This window comes from Chlamydomonas reinhardtii, chromosome 9, assembly GCF_000002595.2.
Source record: "Chlamydomonas reinhardtii strain CC-503 cw92 mt+ chromosome 9, whole genome shotgun sequence".
NCBI lineage: Eukaryota > Viridiplantae > Chlorophyta > Chlorophyceae > Chlamydomonadales > Chlamydomonadaceae > Chlamydomonas > Chlamydomonas reinhardtii.
Window position 1 is genome coordinate 5,023,841 of NC_057012.1, and position 19,693 is coordinate 5,043,533.

Genomic DNA, 19,693 nt, shown 5'->3' on the forward strand with positions numbered 1-19,693 from the left:
GCGCGCTAACCTCCTTCTGTGTGCGGCCTCGGTCCACACCATGCACCAGGCTTAGCCTGTGCCTAGAAACATCAGACAAATGCGCAATGTTTATGCAGCTATTGAGCGGCGAAGCGCAGCACCGTGTATGCCAGCGGTACTGCCCGTGGCAGGCGCTGCATCAGGGGGCTGCGCTCACGACAGGTGAACATCACGTTGTTCCCGACATCCTGTGATCATCTGAGGTCCAACCACAGCAGACGAGCGCTAAGCATCGCGAACGCACAGGTAACAGCGCAATGCCGAAAGGCACGCTAGCCTCAGGGTGTGTCGGCGTTGATGTTCCCTCCCTCAACTCCTCTTGGGTGCCAGCGGCACGACTTCATGACTAGAACACGGGCTCGCCCACGTTCATGGCGGATACGAAGCCCCATCGCTTCACCTTCTTGGTGAGCAAAACAAACCAGATGCAGGTGGCACAAGTAGCAGTCAGCAACTCGCCGTTGGCGTGTTTGGTGCGCAGCCACCTGAGACGGGCCTTGCTGGCGCATCCGACGTAGTCGCGGGGTACCCGCGCGATCACGGCATCAGTGGCGTGATCACGCGCGACCTCCATTGAAGACTCAACGGCAGAGGGTCCGGCCTCCAGCCAAATGATGTTCATGCCGATGCCGTCCTGACGCGCGCGCTGAAGAGTATCAGTAGAGACGGCGGCTTTGCCGCCAGTGGCGCGACTGCGACGCAAGGTGCAGCCGTGCGCGCGGAGCCAGGAGGCTGTGGCGTCAGGCACATTGAGTGGAGCGTAGATAGACGAGATACTGGAGAAGTTGACTAGCTCCGCAAGCGCCTCCAACTCTGACGGTGTAGAAACAGGGATGACCATGCCCATGGGCACATGCTCGTCAGCCGGCGCCTTTGGCGCGGCCTGAGCGTGGGTAACGGCGGCAGCAGCCTGCTGCTTGCTGACCAGACGGGGGCGCAGCTGAGTGTGCGTGACGCTCTCAGAGGAGCCGTCGGGATATTCGATCAGAAAATAGTGTACACGGCGCCGCTGGCCCGCATAACTGACGACGCCGGTGTTGGTGGCACTCCGCGCCCGCTTGCCCTTGGCCTCCCGCATGGCCAGCGCACCCTGAAGCTGCCGGAACTTAGCCGGCGGCACGGCCGCAGCCTGCCGCTCACCTTGGGCTTGACGCATGCTGTCAGGAGTGACGCCCTTCTTTGTGCAGGCCGGGCAGACCCACGTGCCTTCGGGGATGCCCTCGAGAGGAGGGGTAAGACAGAACGTGTGCCAACCGCTGCCGCAGGCGTCGCACAGCAGCATCCACTCCTCGTTGTCAGGCATTTTGCAGACTTCGCAGGCGAGGGTGACAGAGGGACGCGCCAGGCGCGGGTCGATGGCGCCGTCGGCTATGGGCAGGTGACACGGAGCCACGTGCGTGACGTGGGTGGAGATCTTGGTACCGCAGCGGCCCTCCAGGATGACCACACCAGAAGGACGCAGCTCAGTTACTCGCAGGATGTCAGGGCGTGCCTGAGCGTCGAGCGCGGTACGCTCAGACGTGTTGCGGTAGTACACATAATCACCCACTTCGAAGCGGCGAATCTTGGGGTCGTAGCCGCCACCACGCATCTTGGCGTAGTGCAGCTTGTCGCGGTGCTGAGCCACCGCCAAGTTTCCACCAGCGATGACCATGTTCTTGCGCAGTGCTGCGGCGCGCAGCATGACGGAGCGAGCAGCCGCCTCGGGATCATCCAGATCCAACTCGCCTTCAAACCGCGGCTTTGCCGCCGGTGGAATCACTGGATCGGTGGCGAAGATGATGGTGTAGGGGCAGAGCTTGGTGGAATTCTGGACTGAGCAGTTGTAGCCCAGCGTGATTGATGGCAGGTGCTGGTCCCAGTCGTTGACTGAGCCAGCTCCCAGCGCCAGCTTGATGAGCGCCTTCTTGCAGGTTTGCACGGCGCGCTCACTCAGGCCGTTGGCCTGGGGATGGTTGGCCGAAGTCTGGCGGTGGTCGATGAGGGCGTTGAGCAGCATGGTTGCAAACTCGCCCTTCCACTCGCTGCCTTGGTCGGTACACACCTCGGCGCACGCGCCGTACACGCCTAGCACGTGGTGCTGGAATGCGAAGGCGGTATCGTGTGCATGCTTGGATGGAATTGGTAGAAAGAGCACGAATTTGCTGAAGTGCTCGACGCAGACCATAACATACTTGTTTCCATGCTTGGTTTCGTTGAAAGGGCCACACAGGTCGACGCCCCAGCGGTAGAACAGACCGCCGATGGGAAGGGGGCGCAGCTCCTGTTGCTGACCGTTGTAGCTGGCCTTGGCACGATCGCACGCTTCGCAGTGCTTGACCGCGCTGCGCACGTCGTCGCTGATGCCGGGCCACCAGTAGGAGTGAAGCAGCAGAGCTGTGGTACGACGCACACCGAAGTGCCCAGCTTGCTCATGAGTGCGCCGCACAAGCTCACCCCGCTCCGCTGGTCTTGGGACTTGACGGAGCTTGCCGTCAAGAAGCACGATGAATAGCTGATCACCTTGCCAGCGGTAGCGTGATGCACGACTCCGGACGCGGCGCTGTTCGTTGTCGGACCTGGGGGGTTGCTCTTCTCCGCCGCCGCGCAGCGCAGCAATCAGCGCGTCATCAGCCCAGGGATCCTTGAGCGTAGCATTGGCAGGCGTGTCTTCGGGCTCCAGGGCTGCAGAGGCGAGAGCGAAGACAATGGTGTCGTCTGCCACTGTCGGCGACTGGGACATTGATGACGCCAGGCCACGGGTGCTTGTGGCGTGCAGGACCAGGGCACTTGCCCCAGCCGTGGTGGCAGGGCCCGCGTCCTCGGCAAGGACGCGCCCGATGGCTATGATGCTGGCGAGATAGGAGACGTCCGGTGCGGTTGCCAACAGCGCTTTGCGCTGGCCCTCGTCGAGGTCTGGGGCAGCCGATGCCTGACCGTCAAAGCCGAGGAGCTTCTCGCACTCGTCGGCCGTAGGCGGCGTGTGACGCCTTTGGAAGGCGTCCTTGATGGGGCAGGCGGCGGTAGGCTGGTCGGCGGCCACGGTAGCTGGGATCGTGGCCGGCATGAGCGCCTTGACCGGCTTGCCTTCCAGGTCACAAGGGTAAAAGGGGGCACGCAGTTGCTTGACTGCGTTGGGCACGGTGCGCCCGTGCCCCAGAAACGATTGCACGTCGGCACCAGCTGGGCGGTGAGCCACGTCGGCGAGGCCACGCAGGTCAGCCGAGTCCGCGAGCGATGTCCAGGTGCGGTTGAGCTGATGGAAGCCCGAACCAAAACGTGCCGAATCTGACACCAGGGGCGCTCCCCATGCCTCGCGCATGGCCGCGTCGGCGTCGCGTTGCTCGGGTGGGGGCGTCTCATTGGCGTTGAAGGTGGAGCTGCTGACGAACATGACGCGTTGTTCGCCCAGCAATCTGCGCGCAGCGCGCAGAGTCTTGAGCACAGAGGCCTGGGTGACGGTGTCACCTGCTTGCCAGTGTGCGATGATGAGAACGGGGAGGCCGGAGCTTGCTAGCTCCCTCAGCTGCGTGTCTTTGACACTGCTGAGTTCTGGTGGGAGCGTTGTGAGGCTCGCACTCCATGCCGTGGCGGGGAAGAGATCAGGCCGCAGGTCGGTGATGGCGGAGAGGCGGCGATTGAGGGCCGCTCGGCCCGCCGCTGACGGGTCGGAGTAGACGTAGCGCCTGATGGGGATTCCATTGAGTAGGCAGGCATCCAGTCCACTCCCAAGGCCTCCCGTTGCTTCCCAGAGCACCAGGCCCTTGCGCAGCGCCTCATCATACCAGGCCGCTGCCGTGAGCGTGGCTGGGGCTGGCGTTGGCGGTGACGGTGGTGCGGCGGTGGCGCCGCGCTGGCGCAGCTTGAAGGCAGCTCGCCACTCCAGGGCCGCACTGCGCAGCAGCATGCGTGCCGCTTTGCCCTCGCGGTCTGCTGCATCTGGTGGCGGTGACGATGCCTCGTATGCCCAGCCGTTCCAACCCGCCAGCGATTCGTCGGCGCTGGGGATGAAGTCAGACGCGAAGGGGGCTACGGGAACAGAGGTGTTGAGCGCCACATGCAGCACCTCGTGCTCTGAGAGGCTGGCAGACACGGCTGCCGCTGTTGGCGGCGCGCTGCTGCCGAAGCTGTCCGCAGGAGGGTCGTCCTCGTCCAGGCGCGCGCCTGAGCCGTCAACTGTAGTTGGTAGCGGATTGCGGGAGAGGCCGTCGGCGTTCTGGTGTGTTACACCAGGGCGATGCTCGACCACGAAGTTGTATTCTTGAAGTACCAGTGCAAAGCGTGCGTACTGGCCCGTTAGGCCTTCTGAGCTCATTAGGTACGTGAGCGGTTGGTGGTCGGTGACCAGCTTGAAGGGCGTGTCGGAGCCGATGAGGTGATGCCGGAACACCTTGAGAGCCCACACGGCAGCCAGCATTTCGCCCTTGTACGAACTGTAGTTCGACTCGTGCTTGTTGAGCGAGCGTGAGATGCAGGCGCACATATATTCGCGTCCGTCCCCATCAAGCTGGCCCAGCACGGCGGCGATGCCCTTGTTGCTAAAGTCGGTGTGGACAATCAGTTGTCGAGTATAATCAATGCGCCGCAGGACGACGTTCGGTCTCATGAACATCTCTTTCAGGGCGCGGTGCGCATCCTCCTGCTCCACCCCCCACCGCCAGGTGACGCCGTTCTTGAGCAGCGCGTTGAGCGGTGCGGCGATCTCACTCATGCGGGGTATGTAGCACCGGTAGTAGTTGATGAATCCAAGCTGTGTGCGGAGCTCGGAGACGTTCTTGGGCGGTTGCAGCGCCTGAATGGCCGCCACCTTAGCCTGGTGTGGTGAGATGCCGAAGGTGGAGAGGTTGTGGCCGAGGTATTCCACGACGTCGGCGCCGAAGATGGATTTGTCGGGGTGGGCACGCAGGCCACACGCCGCCAACGCATCAAGCACTTTTCCCACAGCCTCGATGTGCTCCTCAGCAGTTTCAGTAGCGATCAGCACGTCGTCGATGAAGGCCACAGCCAGGTGATCCAAGCCAGCGGCGCGCAATTCATAGTCCATGCGGCGCTGGAAGGTGGCGGAGGCGTTCTTGAGACCGTACGGCATGCGCGTGTAGGCAATGAGCCGGTTGCCACACCAGAAGGCGGTCTTGCCGTAATCGTCAGGATGAATCGGGATCTGCAGGAAGCCCTGCCTCATATCCAGCTTGCTGAAGTAGCGGGCTTTGCCCACACGCTGGAAAATATCCTCAGGCCGATGCAGCCCATACTTGTCACCTTTGGTGACTTTGTTGACCGGGCGGTAATCCTGGGCCATGCGCGCGGCAGTCCAGAGGCCGGTGGCCTCGTCACGTTTGGCGGCTATGACGGGATTGACTGCCACTTGCGTTGGGCCCGTCCACTCTATGCAGATGCCGGGCTTGAGCAGCTCATTTGTTTTCTGCTGGATGATTTCGTTCTCCTTCGGGCTGTAGCGGCGTGGCGATTGGATGACGGGCTTGTCGGTTGTTAGCTCAAGCCGAAACGGTCCTCCGCCGCCACAGTAGCCGGGTAGCTCCTCCATGCTGTACGCAAAAGCTGTTGAGCGTCGTGCGCGGACTTGGGCTTTCAGCAACGCGGCCTGGTCTGATGTCATGGCTACTGCGTTGCCCCATACCCAGCCGCCCTCCTTGTCCTTCTCATAGCGCTCTGATGCGGCTGCGGCCATCTTGCCGTCGAAGGTGAATGACTCCACGCTGGCCAGCACGTGCGAAAGGCCTGGTGGGCCAGCGCCGTACTGCTGTTGGAGGTCCAATGGGTCTTGCGCCAGGTCCCACCGCACGCGCAGGTGCGGCGGCGCGGAGCTCAGCGCGTTGGTCACGGCCTCGACCTGCTGCAGGGCCTGGAGTGCGGGCACGCCGCCTGCGGCGCCGCCCACAGCTCCGACGCGTGCCGCGAGAGAGATGAGGGCGATGGCGTACAGCAGGAAGACGGTGACGCCGTACCAGCTGCGCTTGGTGCCCACCTGCACCTCAGTGCGCGGACCGCGGTACTTCTTGCGCTTGCCCGTGCGCTTGGGAGGCTCCGCCGTGGCGCAGACGGGCTCAGTGCGGTCCAGTGAGCTGGCGATGCGGTCTCCTCCTTTGCCAAACCATCCGCCGATGACGGACAGCCCGGCTGACAGCCACCCGCGCTTGGGCTTATCAGGGGGCGGCGTGCCGTTGCCGCTGTTGGTCTCGGTTGCCATTGTGCCGCTGCCGTCACCTTGGCTGGCCTCGCCGTTGGTGGGCTCAGCCGGGGCGCTGCCGTTGTGCTGCTTGCAGCTGTCTGCGGTGCAGCAGGGCGTCGCCGTGGCGGGCTGAGCGTGGTCGGTTGAGCTCTCGCCGGACGCTGAGCACTCGCTGGCCGTTGAACATCCCCCCCCCAGCTTTGGTGATGGGTCGCCGCCGAAGCTGGTGACGCAGGCAGCGTAGTGCTCATGCGCCGCAAGCGCTGCGCGCACGCCGTGGGCGTTGCGCAGCGGCAGGCTCAGGACGAAGGAGGGGAATTCCAGCAGGTTGGGGTGCAGGTGCATCACGGGGCGAGGGAACACGGTGACGTAGCTGGCGACCGGCTGCATCTGCTCGTTGCCGATGAGCATGTCGAACAGGTACGTGTCGCTCACCACCAGCGTCTTGGACATGGGGATGCGCACTTCGTACTGCGAGCCGGGCTTGATGCGGAGCACCAGCTGCTTGTGCGCAAGCTCCTGAAGCGGTGACGCGCCAGCGGACGCTGCCGTGGACAGCGTTGCCCCAGTGGGGCGCACCGGCAGGTTGTGCATGGACGCGAAGCTCTGAGTGACCAGGTTGACACTGGCGCTGTGGTCGCGCAGCACAATGGGTGGCGGAGGGCCAGCGGGAGCGCTTTGCGCTTGCCCGCGGCTGCTGCCCGCCCCTCCGGCTCCTTGCTGCGCGCCGTTCTTGTTTTCAATGGCGAAGTCGCCTGCCGAGCAGTAGAACATCTTGTGCTTCTCGGCGAAGTAGCTCTGCAGCTGCGGCTGCCTGGCTACCAGCCTGGCCCACTCGGCCGTAGGGATCTCGGTGATGGCGCGGTACGTGCTGAGGATCTGGCCGTCCGTGCCCACCGGCGGGTTGTTGGCGATGTACGGGCTGGCCGTGTCGCCGAGGACCTCCGGCGTGATGGACCGTGAGCCTCCGGCGCCGGTGCCGGTGGCGCAGACCGCCTCAGGTGGTAGTGCCTTGCCTGTCTCCTGTGCGACTCGCTGCCGCAGGCCCTCGTGCCACACCTCATACGTGCCCAGCAGCTCACTGAGCTCCGCGTTCAGGGTGCGGCGCAGGTCGGCGTGCTTGGCGCGGAAGGTGCTGGAGGAGCGCGCCAGGTAGTCCTCCAGCGACAGGGTGGCCGGCCGCGGCGATTCGCGGAAGGGCACTCCTGGAGTGCCGTGGATGACGACGGGCTGAAACCCCATGGGGGCGGGCTGCTGCCGAAGCGTAGCCAGCGCCGAGGTGTCGGGCCCCTGCGCCGAGGTGCCGGGCGGCGGACCTGAGGCCTCGTCGCCGGTGACCAGGGAGCAGCAGTCAGCCGGAGGGCCGCCGCTGGCGTTGCTGCCGCTTGCTGCTGCTGCGTCGTGGACGCGTGCCGCTGCGTGTTGCGCAGTGAATAAGCTGGCTTCTAATGCACCGGCACCGTGCGTCGCTAGCCCGCGTGCGCCCGCAGACGGGCTGTTGGGCGGTGCTGCTGTTAGCGGCGCTTTAGGAATGCGGCTGCCTGCGGCTCCAGTAGATGTCGCTCGTGGAACCGAAGAGCTGCGTAACTGAGGGCCCGATGCCTTAGGCTCAGTACTGGTTGTCGGCGCCCTGCTGGGAGACGGCGGCCTGCTGTGGCGGCTGCCCGCAAACTGCGCCCCCCTTCTGGTTGCCCCTGGTCCCCGCTGCTGCTGACCCGGACGTGGTTCGGGCTCTACGGGCGGAAGTAGCTTTAGAAGCTGTTGCAACTCTCGATTCGCCAGGGCTTACACCGTGCGTGACGGTCAGTGCTCTTCGAGCACGCTGGGGTCTCAGAATGGAGTCGCTTGAATCAATGCAGCGCCTTAAGCACAGCGGGCTTGCCCGCGAAATGCTTCTCAGTAAATGGTCACACACCGCTGACGCTCGAAGCCTTGCCTACGTCACAGCTTGGCCCTACGTGATGCCAGTTCCGAATCACCTTGACAGCCGCTGCATGCTCTGATAGCAGTGACGCAAACCGACCTGTGATCACTTCGTGATCTAGTAAACACAAGCCAGTCACTTCGTGACTATCAACCACCAGCAATCAGTCACTTCGTGACCACCTCACACTCCCTCACAACCAGCAGTATGTGATCAAGCCACAACGCCAATAGCCAGTCACTTCGTGACCAACCACCACCACTCCGTCACTTCGTGAACGGGTGCACAGCTAGCCCTGCAGCTCGCGCTGGCGCTGCTTCACCAGCAGGCGGCTGCGGCGGAACTCCACGTAGCTGTTGCGCAGCTCGCGGATGTTGCCGCACTGCCAGGAGTAGTGGGTGGCGCGCACAGCTGTGCATGGTTACAAACACCCACAGCCCAGGCGTAAGAGGGGCCACAAAGCCGTCCCTGCCATCGCGCGAGTACCTTTTGCGGCGGTCAAGGTTAACGTCTTTGTCAGAGTTTGAGCTAAGGTCTGCTTGTAGCCCCTTGCTCGACGGCTAGCAGAACAGGCGGGTCGTGTGGCTCAGGATGCCTCTCACGAATATTGTTTACACGTTGTAGCCTTCAGGCGGCTTCTGTGTACCGGTGGTCAGATGTTCTGGAATCGCTAAGTGATAAATCAAGTAGCTCAAACTCTGACAAGCAGGTTTGAGCTACGGCGCCCACTAAAAGGGCCGCCAGCGCGCCCATGCCGCAGCTCCGGGGCGCTACTGGTCTGACTTACGAACGTCCACGAACCCACACGATGCTCAGCAACGCCGTGTTGCTAACAGGTAATTCATCCCATCTTGTACCGTTCTAACACGGAAACGCGTGGAGATACGCCCAGATCACGCAACACGCTGACGTGGGAAGTGACACACGTCCTAACACAAAACCCGCCACCTAGTTCCGAGTCAGGGTTTTGTCCCTCTAAGTGGCAATCATGCTAAGTAATGCGTGCAAACACCATGCGGTGACACGGCATGCACGGTCACACGCCAGGGCGTGACACGGAGCCCTTGCGGTTGCATCGAGTTCCAGGAGGGCCCTTGTCGGTTGCAACCTCCGGAGCCCTCCAGAGTCCGCCAGAGCCCGCCAGAGCCCGCCAGAGCCCGCCAGAGCCCGTCAGAGCCTTCAGAGCCCTCCAGAGGCTGAGCGGCTCTGAACCAGCCTGTGTCACAGATGCCAGACCACCCTAAAAGCAGCAGGAAGCCGGGTGGTCGCGGCTGGCGATCCGCTGGCTGTCTTTAAGCTGGCAACCCTTAGCGCCAATTCGCATCGTGGGCGGTGATCCCGGCTTAGGCAACTACCTGGTGGCCTGTGTCGTGTCAATGCCAGGCTTCTCACCGCACAGGTACAGTGGCCGGCCACGAGCCGCGCACGTCTGGCGTGGCCCAGACGGCCAGGCTCCTTGGCCTGCCCAGCCCCCACTGCAGCGACGGCGGAAGCGGCGGCGGCGACGGCAACAGCGGCGATGGGAGCGGCAACAGCGGCGATGGCAGCGGCAACAGCGGCGATGGCAGCGGCAGCAGCGGCGATGGCAGCGACAGCAGCGACGGCGTCGGCGGGGGCAGAAACGGAGGCGGCGGCGCAAGGGGGGCGGGAGGTGGAAGGGCAAGAGGCGAGGGTGGCGGGGCACGCGCCAGCACACGCATCAGCGTGCCGCAACAGAACGGCGCCGCCAGCAGCGCGCCTGCTTTACCCGGCTGTCTGGCGCTGGCTACCGCCACTGCACAGGCCAGACAGGCCGTCGGCTGTGGCAGCAGGCACGGCTAGAGGAGCAGCCGGCGCTCAAGCGCTGTCAGGCGGGGATACCCAGCGCGCGGGCGGCGTCGGCAGCTGAGCGTGAGCTGCGAGTACGCTACCTCTACTCTGGAGGTGGCGTGGACGCGGCGGCGGCGGCCGCGGGTCTGCGCCTGCGCCGGTGCAACAGTACGGGCTGTGGCACCTGCTCCGTTTCTACCGGCAGTGGGGCCAGCGGCGGTGGCGCCTGACTGTCCATGTGCGGACGCAGAAGGTGGGGTTTGAGGGGAGGGGGCCAGCAGATGCATCCACACCAACTGAATTGCGCTGACGCTACACCAATGCCACGGGTACAGGTGCTGGCGCACACGGCGCAGGAGCTGGCTGGTGTAAGGCCCAAGGAGGAGGTCATTGATGGCTGGGGCAACGCCAACACCGGCTATGGCGGTTGCATCAGCAGGTTGGGGCGGGGCCCAAACCGGGCACTGCTCCGCCTGCTGGTGGACAAGTACGCCCACCTGGTGGTGTACGTGGACGAGTTCTACACATCACAGGCAAGATGAGAGCAGACGGGTTGGAATGAGTAGACATGTGGTCGGGTGGACAGGATGGGGCTCGTGTACAGGTAGCCGGGTAGCCAGCAAGGTTCACACTGTACTCCTGCCCCCTCATTCCCCAGGTATGTGCGAAGTGGGGGCGGCGCTTGCTCGGCGACAGGCAGCGCTGCCTGCAGGCGGTCGTACCATGGGGGAGGCTCACGTGCTCTCCAAGTCCAAGTGTGCAACCACTGCGGGACGGTGTGGGTGAGTCTACTTTGCGGGCGGGCGGCAGGCTGGGTGATGGCTGGGTGGCTGGGTGTGTAATGGGACAGGGTGATGGCTGGGTGGCTGGGTGACGGCTCAGTGGGGCTCAGTGGGGCCCAGTGGGGCTCAGTCGTGGGCTCAGTAGGGCTCAGTGGGGATGACACGTGGATGACACGGCTCAGTGGGTGAGGGCTCAGTGGGGCTCAGTGGGGCTCAGTCGTGGGCTCAGTGGGGCTCAGTGGGTGGTGGCTGGGTGACGGCTGGGTGATGGCTCAGTCGTGGGCTCAGTGGGACGCACTCAATCTACCCTCCCGACGGTGCAGGGACGTGACGTCAACTCCGCAACCAACATCCGGCACGCGCTGGTGGAGATGATGCTGGGGCACAAGCGACCTGCATCGCTGCAGACTGGCGGCGGCAGCGGCGGCGGCAGCGGTGGCGGCGGCGGCGGCGGCGGGGCGCGTGCGCGCATCTTGGTAGCGGAGGGGGCGGGAAAGGCCATGTGGAGGAGGAGAGCGCAGCGCCGCCCAAGAAGCGGCGCAAGCGCGCAGGCTGAGGAGCCGGCTGGTGTCTAGGTAGCGGTCCGCGGTGGGGCTGGCAGGGCATGCGTAGCGGCATGACAAGTAGCGCGGCTGTTGACAACTGTGCTGCGTCTGGCTGCGGTTGGCTCTGCCGTGGCATCGCGATTGCTAGGCATCGGGTTTGGCTATGTGCCTGTTGAAACCGACCCCGGCTATGTCCGGGCAATGAGGTTGTTCGGCCTCAGACTGTGGAGGGGCTCAGCCCCTTTTCCCGTGACCGGGGAACACTTGTCTGTGAAGCGCTCGCGCATTTGAAGTCAACTTTGGTGTTGGCCCTACAACAGCACGCCGCACTCAGCATATTAAGGAGGCACCTATCCTGATGAGGCACTCGCAGATGGGGACTACAAGCTGTCGCTGCACAAGGGGCAGCGTGCTAAGAATGCGCGCGTGGTGAGTGGGTTCAAGCCTGGTGGCTGCGCACGATTGTTGGAGGGCAAGGGGCTGTTTGACGAGGAGCAGGCCACCAATCCACAGCACATCTACACCGTGACTTCGCAAAGAGGTTGTCGTTTCGCTGTGGAGGGCAAGCGGCACCTGTACCGTCCGTCAGAGATGTTGTTGGTGCGTGAGGCGACTGACAGGGTGGCGGGTGGGGCGACGCGACAGGCAGAGGCAGCGCAGGAGCAGCACCAGGTGCGGCTCATTGTGCGCGCTCTTGCAGCCACCCAGAAGAAGGCCACTCGCGCGATTGAGAAACAAGCGCCTCCCACGTCTCCTGCACCTGCGTAGAAGCCAGCTGGCAAGCGTGGTGGCCGGTTGGGTTAGCGCGAGCAGGTGCGTGGCGAAACACATTTTTAAGGTGTATGTCGGGCGTGTGTCCGTGGTGGACGCTGCCTGCCGCGCGGGTAGCGTGTGTCTTGGTGCAGACAGTGTTGTACAGTGCTGTAAATGTGTGGCCAGAACCACATGTGCGGCTGGCTACCTGTGGCCCGACTGCTAGGTGTAACCTGCAGTCCCGCATGTTGGCATTCACAGCATGCAGCACCAGATAGAATGCGTTACGTACTAGCCCTGAGGCCCCCCACCTTGCCACCTGCATCGCCACCTGTATCACACAGTCCGCGCCGTGGTGCCAGCCCTCTCAACGCGTTGCTGGCCTGCTCCTGCCAGCATCAGGACCACGGCCACGGCAATCTGCAGCAGTCTCACGCTTTTCTTCTTGCTTGTGCTACCTACTGGCTTCGGCTCTACAACGTCATGTTCGCTTGTGCGTGTTGCGTTTTTTCAAGCGCGTCAATTGAGCCTACTGTAATCTGCCTGCGTGCCCTGCCTGACCGGCTGTGAGAGCCTGGGAGGCAGAATCCCACACTTGAAACGATACGCCCTCAGGCATGGACATCTTCAGAGAGTTCAGACTTATGTGGACCAGCCGTCATGCTGCATTGCTGCACCTGTACATGCCCCACGACCCCGAACCGGATCCCCAGCGGCGACGACTCCTTGACTATTGGGGCCTATTGGGCTCGGGCACATACCCCCCCCCCCCCCACGCCCCCCACACACAAGTAGTCACACATGCCTTGTATCAAATCACCTGAGGAGCCACGCACCCACACAACCTGCACTCGTCTCGACACCACCACTGCACGGATTGGATGCAGGCACGGCAGCTACACCAACAAGCAACTCCTGCAACGGCCGCAATCGCCAGCAAACCACAACCCCGCCCCCCACCTACTGCTCCCCTACCAGCATCACAGGGCCAATCAACAACCGCCGCCAGCAGCCCTGGTGCATGCCCTATGCGGCCGCCGCGGTCTCGCCAGCGGGAGGCGGCCCGCTTGCTGCTGCAGCCGGCGCCGCGGGCTGCTGCTGCGGCTGCTTGGGGGCCGTTGGCGGCGCCGCGGGCTTCAGAGTCAGGAGCCAGGTGTTCTTCATCTGCCAAGCACAAGTACGAAAGCGGGAATCAGATACGTGTTCCACAATACCGTAAGGGGCAAGGTAAACATGGGGTGTTGCCCTCAGTCCTGCAAGCCCTGCCATTTAACTCCTTGCTGTTGCCCTCTCGGACCCCCAAATTCAGGTACCCCGCCCCTCTCCGCTCATCCTGCCTTTCGCTCCCTCAAAGTTATAGTACCCGCTGTCACCACAAGACGTCGGCACTTTACACTTCACTCGGTCGTCTACCTCCCCCGTTGCCAAAGCATAGGCCACGCTCTCCTCCTCGCTCTTTTGCATTGGGCTCGGTTTGAAGTGGGCTGGTATTTATTACAACCCCCTTCACCCGCACCTGCCGCTTGCCGCCCATGGGCTGCCCCTTGCCCACCAGCCGCCCCGCCACGCTCTCCACCAGCGCCGCCGCCGCCTTGCCGCCCTCCTCATCGCCGCCCTTGAATTGCACAACCAGCTGCACCCTGCGGGGAGCGGGGGAGAGCAGCGCGGGGCGGAGGTGTGCGTGTGTGCGTGTGTGGTGGTGGTGATACTCTTGATACGGGTTGCGCGGTGCGAATGCACAGTGGCTGGGACAGGGGCGTCGCCACAAGGGGAGGAATGCAGCAGCACACAGGGCAGTGCATGCGCCGTATACGCACTGTGGCACAGCGGCACACAGCTCCACGTCACCATCCGGCACCGCCGGCCTCGGCCTGGCATCCCCCTAGCCGCCCACACACTGCATGCACCTCCCAACCATTCACACACACGATAGCCCATCGCCATCCCACTTCCACCCAACCACCACCCCACTGTCACCCCACTTCCACCCAACCACCACCCATTGCACCCAACCACCACCACGCACCTGAGCCCATCCTCCAGCCAGCCCTCCGCGCGCCGCAGCTTTGTGGCCAGGTCATGTTCGCTGATGCGCGGCCGCAGCTGCAGCTCCTTGGCGGCCGGTTGCGGCGACTGCGGCTGCTGCAGCGCCTTGCCCGCGCCCTGCCGCGCCTTTGGCGGCTGCTGCTGCTGTTGTTGTTGTTGTTGTTGCTGTTGCTGTTGCTGTCGTGGTTTGGGCGTTGGGGTGGCGGAGGTGTTGCTGGTGGTGGCCGCGCTGGCGCTAGGGCCGCGGCCGGGGTTGTTGGCGCCGCCGCCGCCGCTGGGGTTGGCGCCAGCGCGCTCCCGCTGTGGCTGCGCACCCTGGCTCATGAGCCGCACCCCGCTATACGGCGTGGGGGTGGAGTGGGTCGGGTCCCAGGGGCCGCAGGAGGCGATCCGGCACGCGTCAAGTGGGGCAGGGCTGACAGAGGCTGGGGAGGAAGCGCCGAGGAATGCCGCTACAGCGCTCCCAGCGGGGGCGCTGCTGCGGATGGGACTGGGGCTGGGGGCCGTGGCGTCGCAGGCCCCACGCCAGCCGTGCAGGGCGCTGCCGGAGGCACGAGGGGCTCCCGAAATGGCGTCGGCTTGGTTGGCAAAGCAGGCGGGTGCGGCTTGAAGGTTGGGAGTGCTGGTGCGGCCCCCATCCGTCGGGCTGTCGAGGGTCCCAGCTCCAAGGTTGCATTCCCCTGCTGCGCATGAGCTTGCCGCAGTCTGAGATGACAGGGCACGCAAAGTTAGGGCTGATAGGACGTCAGAAAAGCAACCTCCGAGTCCGAGTGCAGCGGCCAGAACGGGGCCCTTGTAATGACTTCGCCCTTGCCGCGAAAGCTGGCACAGCAACAGCTGCAGCGACATGGTGATAGATATATGTAGTATTACATATAATGTACAGCCCAAGGTGACAACGGAGGTCATTGTGGAATGAAAGTCGAGGTGTTGCATGCAAATTGGCCAACTTTCGATTTCGCCCAAAACATCAGTCGGTTACCTTTGCACTGCATTACCAATATATAGTAGTACCTCACTTGACTATTTTATTGCTCTCAAAATGATGCTCAGCACGAAGGCCCTCGCGGCTCGGCCCAGTCGCCGCGCTCTGTCCGTGCGCGCTAGCTCGGTGCAGGGCAAGAACGTGTTCATCACCGGTGGTAACACGGGCATCGGTTATGAGACGGCCCTGACGCTGGCTCGGGAGGGCGCAAAGGTCACCATCGCTGCTCGGGACGCCAACAAGGCTGCGAATGCCCTGGCCCAGATTCGGTAAGTAAACTTCGACAAGCTAAGACTAGGCGCAACATGCCCTCCGCGTTTGCGGTGCGGGCAACACCAGCCACACGTCGTTCCGCCTCCCGCCCACACACCAGCGGCTCTCCTGTGCCCGGCGACCCTGCATGACCCCTGGCCGACCCCCGGCCACGCCGCTTCTCCCCGCCTTCCCACACACCATCCCTCCTTATCCCGCCCCCTCTCCTCCTCTTCTTTCCCAAACCAATCCGCGCGCCTGACCCACCTCAACCCACCCCACCCCACCTCTCCACCTCTCGCCACCCCTGCCGCACGCCACGCAGCGCCGCTGTGCCCTCCGCCGCCGTGGACTCGCTGCCGCTGGACCTGTCTGACCTGGTGTCGGTGTCCGACTGCGCAAAGCGGGTGGCGGACAGCGGCGTGGCGTACGACGTGTGGATCAACAACGCGGGTGGGTGGGGAGCAGAAAAGAAGATGGAGGACAGTACGGGTTAGGGCTTCTGGGGGATAAAGAATCGTTACAGAGCATTGTAGGAATGGGTGGGAGGTATGTGCAAGGGTCTGCAGGAGTCGAGGGGCACCGGGATCAGCAGCCGCATGCGCAGACCGCATTAGGAAGCCAAAGCGTGGGTACTGGGGTGGGAGCGGTTGCGGATCGGAGGGTCAAGTGCGCGCGCTCCGAGGGGCGGCGTGGGGGCACCGGGCATCAGCCGGGTGGTTGTGTTGTGGGTCACCGGCGGTGCAGTTTGCATACTAGCCTGTCAACACACGCGAGGTAGACCCCATCTGAAGCCCGTACCACTGCCTATCAGCTCACAAAGTCTCCACGAACCCACCTCACCTTCATGCCCCTCTCGCCTCCCGCCCCCGAAGGCGTGATGGCCACCCCCAAGATGTCCACCGCCCAGGGCTTCGAGTACCAGCTGGGCGTCAACCACCTGGGCCACTTCGCGCTCACCACCGCCGTGCTGCCGGCGCTGCAGGCTGCCAACAAGTGAGTGACGCCTCTCCCGGGTTTACTGGGTCGTCCGGCTCGCCTAGCTCGTTAAGTTTGTGTCCTGGGTCTTCAGTTTTGAGTTTTAGCTTTCGAGTTTTGAGTTTTCAGTTTGTAGACCGGCTTGAGGCTTGGGTCGTGTAGTGCCTGGGCGGGAGGCAGGCAGCTGAGGGCACTGGGCACTGGGCCTGGCCTGCATGGCGGGGCAGGGAGGATGCATGGCACCACCACCGCCTGATGCTCCCTCACAGCCTCCTCCCTCATGAGCGTCATGGCCAAACCCCAATGACGCAACGCCTCTCCCCACACCTGAGAACCTGGAGTTAAGACCCCCGACTGCCCCGCCCCCCGCCCTGCCTGCCCCCCACCTCCTCCTCCACCTCCACCGCCTCCCCTTTCCCCCCTCCCGCAAGGCCTGTCCGCGTCATCAACGTGGCCTCCGCCGCGCACATGTTCGGCAAGATTGACTTTGACGACCTCATGCGCGACCGCAACTACGACGCCTGGGAGGCGTACGGCCAGGTGCGATGGCTGCGTATTGCGTATTGCGTATTGCGTGTTGTGTGTGTGTGTGTATGTGTGTGTGTGTGTATGTGTGTGTGTGTGTTGGGTTTTGGGTTTTGGGGCGGGCGGGGTTGTATGCATGTTGGGTGTGCATCGGAGTGCGTCGCTTCCCATTTCAGGTCAAGTCAAGAACTGCAGCGTGGGGCGGGGGTGCACGGGAGCTGCGGGTGGTAGTGGCACATCTTGCTTAATTCCACCCCACCACCCCACATGCGCCCCTCAGCCCCACACGCTCCGTCCTCCCCTCCCTCTCTCCCGTCCCTCCTCTTTGGACAGTCCAAGCTGGCCAACGTCATGTTCACGTACGAGATGGCTCGCCGCGTGGGCCCCACCAGCCCCATCACCGTCAACGCACTGCACCCGGGTGTGGTCAAGACGGAGCTGGGCAGGTGCGTGGCTGTGGGGTTGCTGGGGGTGGCGGGGGGGGGTCGGGCGGGAGGCGGGAAGGGTAGGGTGGGTGGGCGGATGGCAGGTGGATTGCACCCTTCCAATGTAGGGCGTGGGGTTACAGGCGCAGCGTGCTCTTTCTTTCTCACACAGAAACACTGAAGCACACACATACACACACGCACACACACACACACACACACACATCCGAAAACCGTCGCTTTGCTGCATCGCATACATTGATTTTGCGCAATGTTTTCCTTGTGCTCCTTAACACACACACACACACACACACACACACACACACACACACACACACACACACACACACACACACACACACACACACACACACACACACACACACACACACACACACACACACACACACACACACACACACACACACACACACACACACACACACACACACACACACACACACACACACACACACACACACACACACACACACACACACACACACACACACACACACACACACACACACACACACACACACACACACACACACACACACACACACACACACACACACACACACACACACACACACACACACACACACACACACACACACACACACACACACACACACACACACACACACACACACACACACAGTCCTAAACACACGTGTGTTCGTGCGCCCCTCACTCTCCCCTGCCTCCCAGGTACATGATCGAGGACGACAAGAACAAGTCCAACCCCATCTTCCCCGTCGCCATGGAGCTCATGAAGCTGTTCATGCTGGAGCCCATCGAGGTGAGGAGCCGGGGGGGGGGAGGGCGGGGAGGCGGAGGAGGAGGAGGAGGAGGCGGGAGGGAAGGGGGCGGGAGGGAAGGGGGCGGCGGGGGGGCGGAGGAGGGGGCCGGAGAGGCGGCGGGAGGGAAGGGGGCTGGGGATGGGAGAAAGGGGGCTGGCGGATGCTGGAGGGGTGAGGCACGCGGGGCGGGGGTGGCGTGTTGGCTCCAAGCCCACGCTTGCGCGTCCGTGCCGTTCAACACATACCCCCAGTAGACACCTGCAACGCTGCCTGCTCCCCCGTCCACACGCACGCCAACCCACAGGGCGCCGCCACCTCTCTCTACCTGGCCTCCAGTCCCGAGGCCGAGGGCATCACCGGTGGGTGCACGCGCCTGTTTGTGTCTGTATGCCTGTGTCTGTGTACGTGTGTTAGCGAGCACAAGGAAACGCGCATGCCTGCACGTGGGCAGTGCGGTGTGTACGTTCGCATCTGTGTGTGCGTCTGCGTCTGTGTGCCGTCGCGCACAGAGTCAAGCCCCGTTCCCTTGTGTGTGTTTCCTGACATGCGCCCCACGCATCCCTCCAAACCTCCTGCAGGCAAGTACTGGGTCAAGTCCAAGCGCGCCGTGTCCTCCAACGACTCCTACAACCGCCAGGTGGCGCAGCGCCTGTGGGAGGTGTCCGAGGAGCTGGTGGAGACAGCGCTGGCCAAGGCCCGGTCCGCCCCCGCTGCGGCGGCACCGGCGCTCGAGCCCGCCACCGTTTCGGCGTAAAGAGTGCCACGGAGGCGGCAGCAGCAGCAGCAACGGCTGCTTATGGTGATTCATTTTTTGGTCTGGCGTTGGAATGGCGAGAGGATGAGAGGGAGTGACATGTATTGATTTAAACCCAGGGACAGTGAGTGCGGGCGGGCCTGAGAGACGTGAGGGAGCGGCAGTGAGGGAGAGGCCTGAGGGAAGTGAGGGAGCGGCAGTGAGGGAGAGGCGTGGAAAGCAATACGCTTCGGAGTGAGGGCTAAGAGAATGCGTTTGGCAAGGGCGTTGGCTCTGAACCATGATTAATTGTGAGAGCTTGGGGTGCTGGAGGGAAGGGCGGGTTGTTTGTGCTGCATCCCCTCTTTCCCATCTGTCGCAGTTTTGCTAAGCATGGCGTTATGTGGATGATTTTGATGATACGGTTTGTCAGGGCGGATGAGAACGGTGGATCAAGTGAGCGGTGAGGCCGGACTAGAGCTGAAAGGCGGATGGTCAAGTGGAGCACGATGGAGGAAGGTCACTCAGAGAGGGGTTTTTCGGTGTAATCGGCTCCAAATTGTGAATGCCCGAAGCAGCCTCTGCAGCCTGGAAGTGCAGGACTGCAGCACAAGCACTGGAGGCGGCATCATGGTGATCGTGCGATGCTTAGATTGCCGCGACTGCCGGAAGGGGGGCACACGACTTCCGCGGGAGCCTCGCTGGATGTCCAAGATGGCAGGACAGGGCAGACTGCTGTCTGAGCCAGGCAAGCTGCTGTGTCCACCGGCGCCTGCACTTACACAGTGCGCCCCCTAGATTCTAACACAAATTCGCGGCTGCTGATTTGGAGACCCCCGAACCATCCATGCCCGAGCCTGGCACGAACACACGCACGCGGGATCGGCCGGCTGCTGACGGTGACACTCCTTGGCCCGGCCCCATCTCCGCAGCTGGTGCT

The 19,693-nt window shown here is 63.3% G+C and overlaps 4 protein-coding genes across 4 annotated transcripts; 2 read left to right on the forward strand and 2 right to left on the reverse strand.

The window, feature by feature from the left end:
- Window positions 1-49: 49 nt before the first annotated feature.
- On the reverse strand, window positions 50-7,775 carry CHLRE_09g398141v5 (uncharacterized protein). The gene has a single exon (XM_043065876.1). It carries the CDS (start codon window positions 7,430-7,432, stop codon window positions 368-370), a length of 7,065 nt encoding a protein of 2,354 aa, XP_042921322.1. The 5' UTR covers window positions 7,433-7,775; the 3' UTR covers window positions 50-367.
- A 3,850-nt stretch (window positions 7,776-11,625) lies between these two features.
- Window positions 11,626-12,189, forward strand: CHLRE_09g398178v5 (uncharacterized protein). Its single transcript, XM_043065878.1, has one exon. It carries the CDS (start codon window positions 11,842-11,844, stop codon window positions 12,016-12,018), a length of 177 nt encoding a protein of 58 aa, XP_042921323.1. The 5' UTR covers window positions 11,626-11,841; the 3' UTR covers window positions 12,019-12,189.
- Window positions 12,190-12,219: 30 nt separating this feature from the next.
- On the reverse strand, window positions 12,220-14,925 carry CHLRE_09g398215v5 (uncharacterized protein). Its single transcript, XM_001694758.2, has 3 exons — window positions 14,030-14,925; window positions 13,520-13,643; window positions 12,220-13,167 (listed from the first exon to the last, which is right to left on the reverse strand). The coding sequence occupies exons 1-3, from the start codon at window positions 14,896-14,898 to the stop codon at window positions 13,030-13,032; spliced, it is 1,131 nt and encodes a 376-aa protein (XP_001694810.2). The 5' UTR covers window positions 14,899-14,925; the 3' UTR covers window positions 12,220-13,029.
- Window positions 14,926-15,025: 100 nt separating this feature from the next.
- CHLRE_09g398252v5 (uncharacterized protein) lies at window positions 15,026-19,567 on the forward strand. Its single transcript, XM_043065882.1, has 8 exons — window positions 15,026-15,303; window positions 15,612-15,739; window positions 16,162-16,282; window positions 16,696-16,804; window positions 17,123-17,235; window positions 17,929-18,019; window positions 18,325-18,379; window positions 18,599-19,567. Exons 1-8 carry the CDS (start codon window positions 15,092-15,094, stop codon window positions 18,772-18,774), a joined length of 1,005 nt encoding a protein of 334 aa, XP_042921324.1. The 5' UTR covers window positions 15,026-15,091; the 3' UTR covers window positions 18,775-19,567.
- Window positions 19,568-19,693: the final 126 nt, after the last annotated feature.

Coding starts and splice junctions, on each gene's coding strand:
- CHLRE_09g398252v5 (XM_043065882.1), top strand. CDS start 15,092: ATGATGCTCAGCACGAAGGCCCTCGCGGCTCGGCCCAGTCGCCGCGCT. Junction 16,283..16,695: donor GCGCTGCAGGCTGCCAACAA/GTGAGTGACGCC, acceptor CCCTCCCGCAAG/GCCTGTCCGCGTCATCAACG. Junction 18,020..18,324: donor TCATGCTGGAGCCCATCGAG/GTGAGGAGCCGG, acceptor GCCAACCCACAG/GGCGCCGCCACCTCTCTCTA.
- CHLRE_09g398141v5 (XM_043065876.1), bottom strand. CDS start 7,432: ATGGGGTTTCAGCCCGTCGTCATCCACGGCACTCCAGGAGTGCCCTTC.
- CHLRE_09g398215v5 (XM_001694758.2), bottom strand. CDS start 14,898: ATGTCGCTGCAGCTGTTGCTGTGCCAGCTTTCGCGGCAAGGGCGAAGT. Junction 13,644..14,029: donor TGGCTGGAGGATGGGCTCAG/GTGCGTGGTGGT, acceptor CGCTCCCCGCAG/GGTGCAGCTGGTTGTGCAAT. Junction 13,168..13,519: donor CCATGGGCGGCAAGCGGCAG/GTGCGGGTGAAG, acceptor TGTGCTTGGCAG/ATGAAGAACACCTGGCTCCT.
- CHLRE_09g398178v5 (XM_043065878.1), top strand. CDS start 11,842: ATGTTGTTGGTGCGTGAGGCGACTGACAGGGTGGCGGGTGGGGCGACG.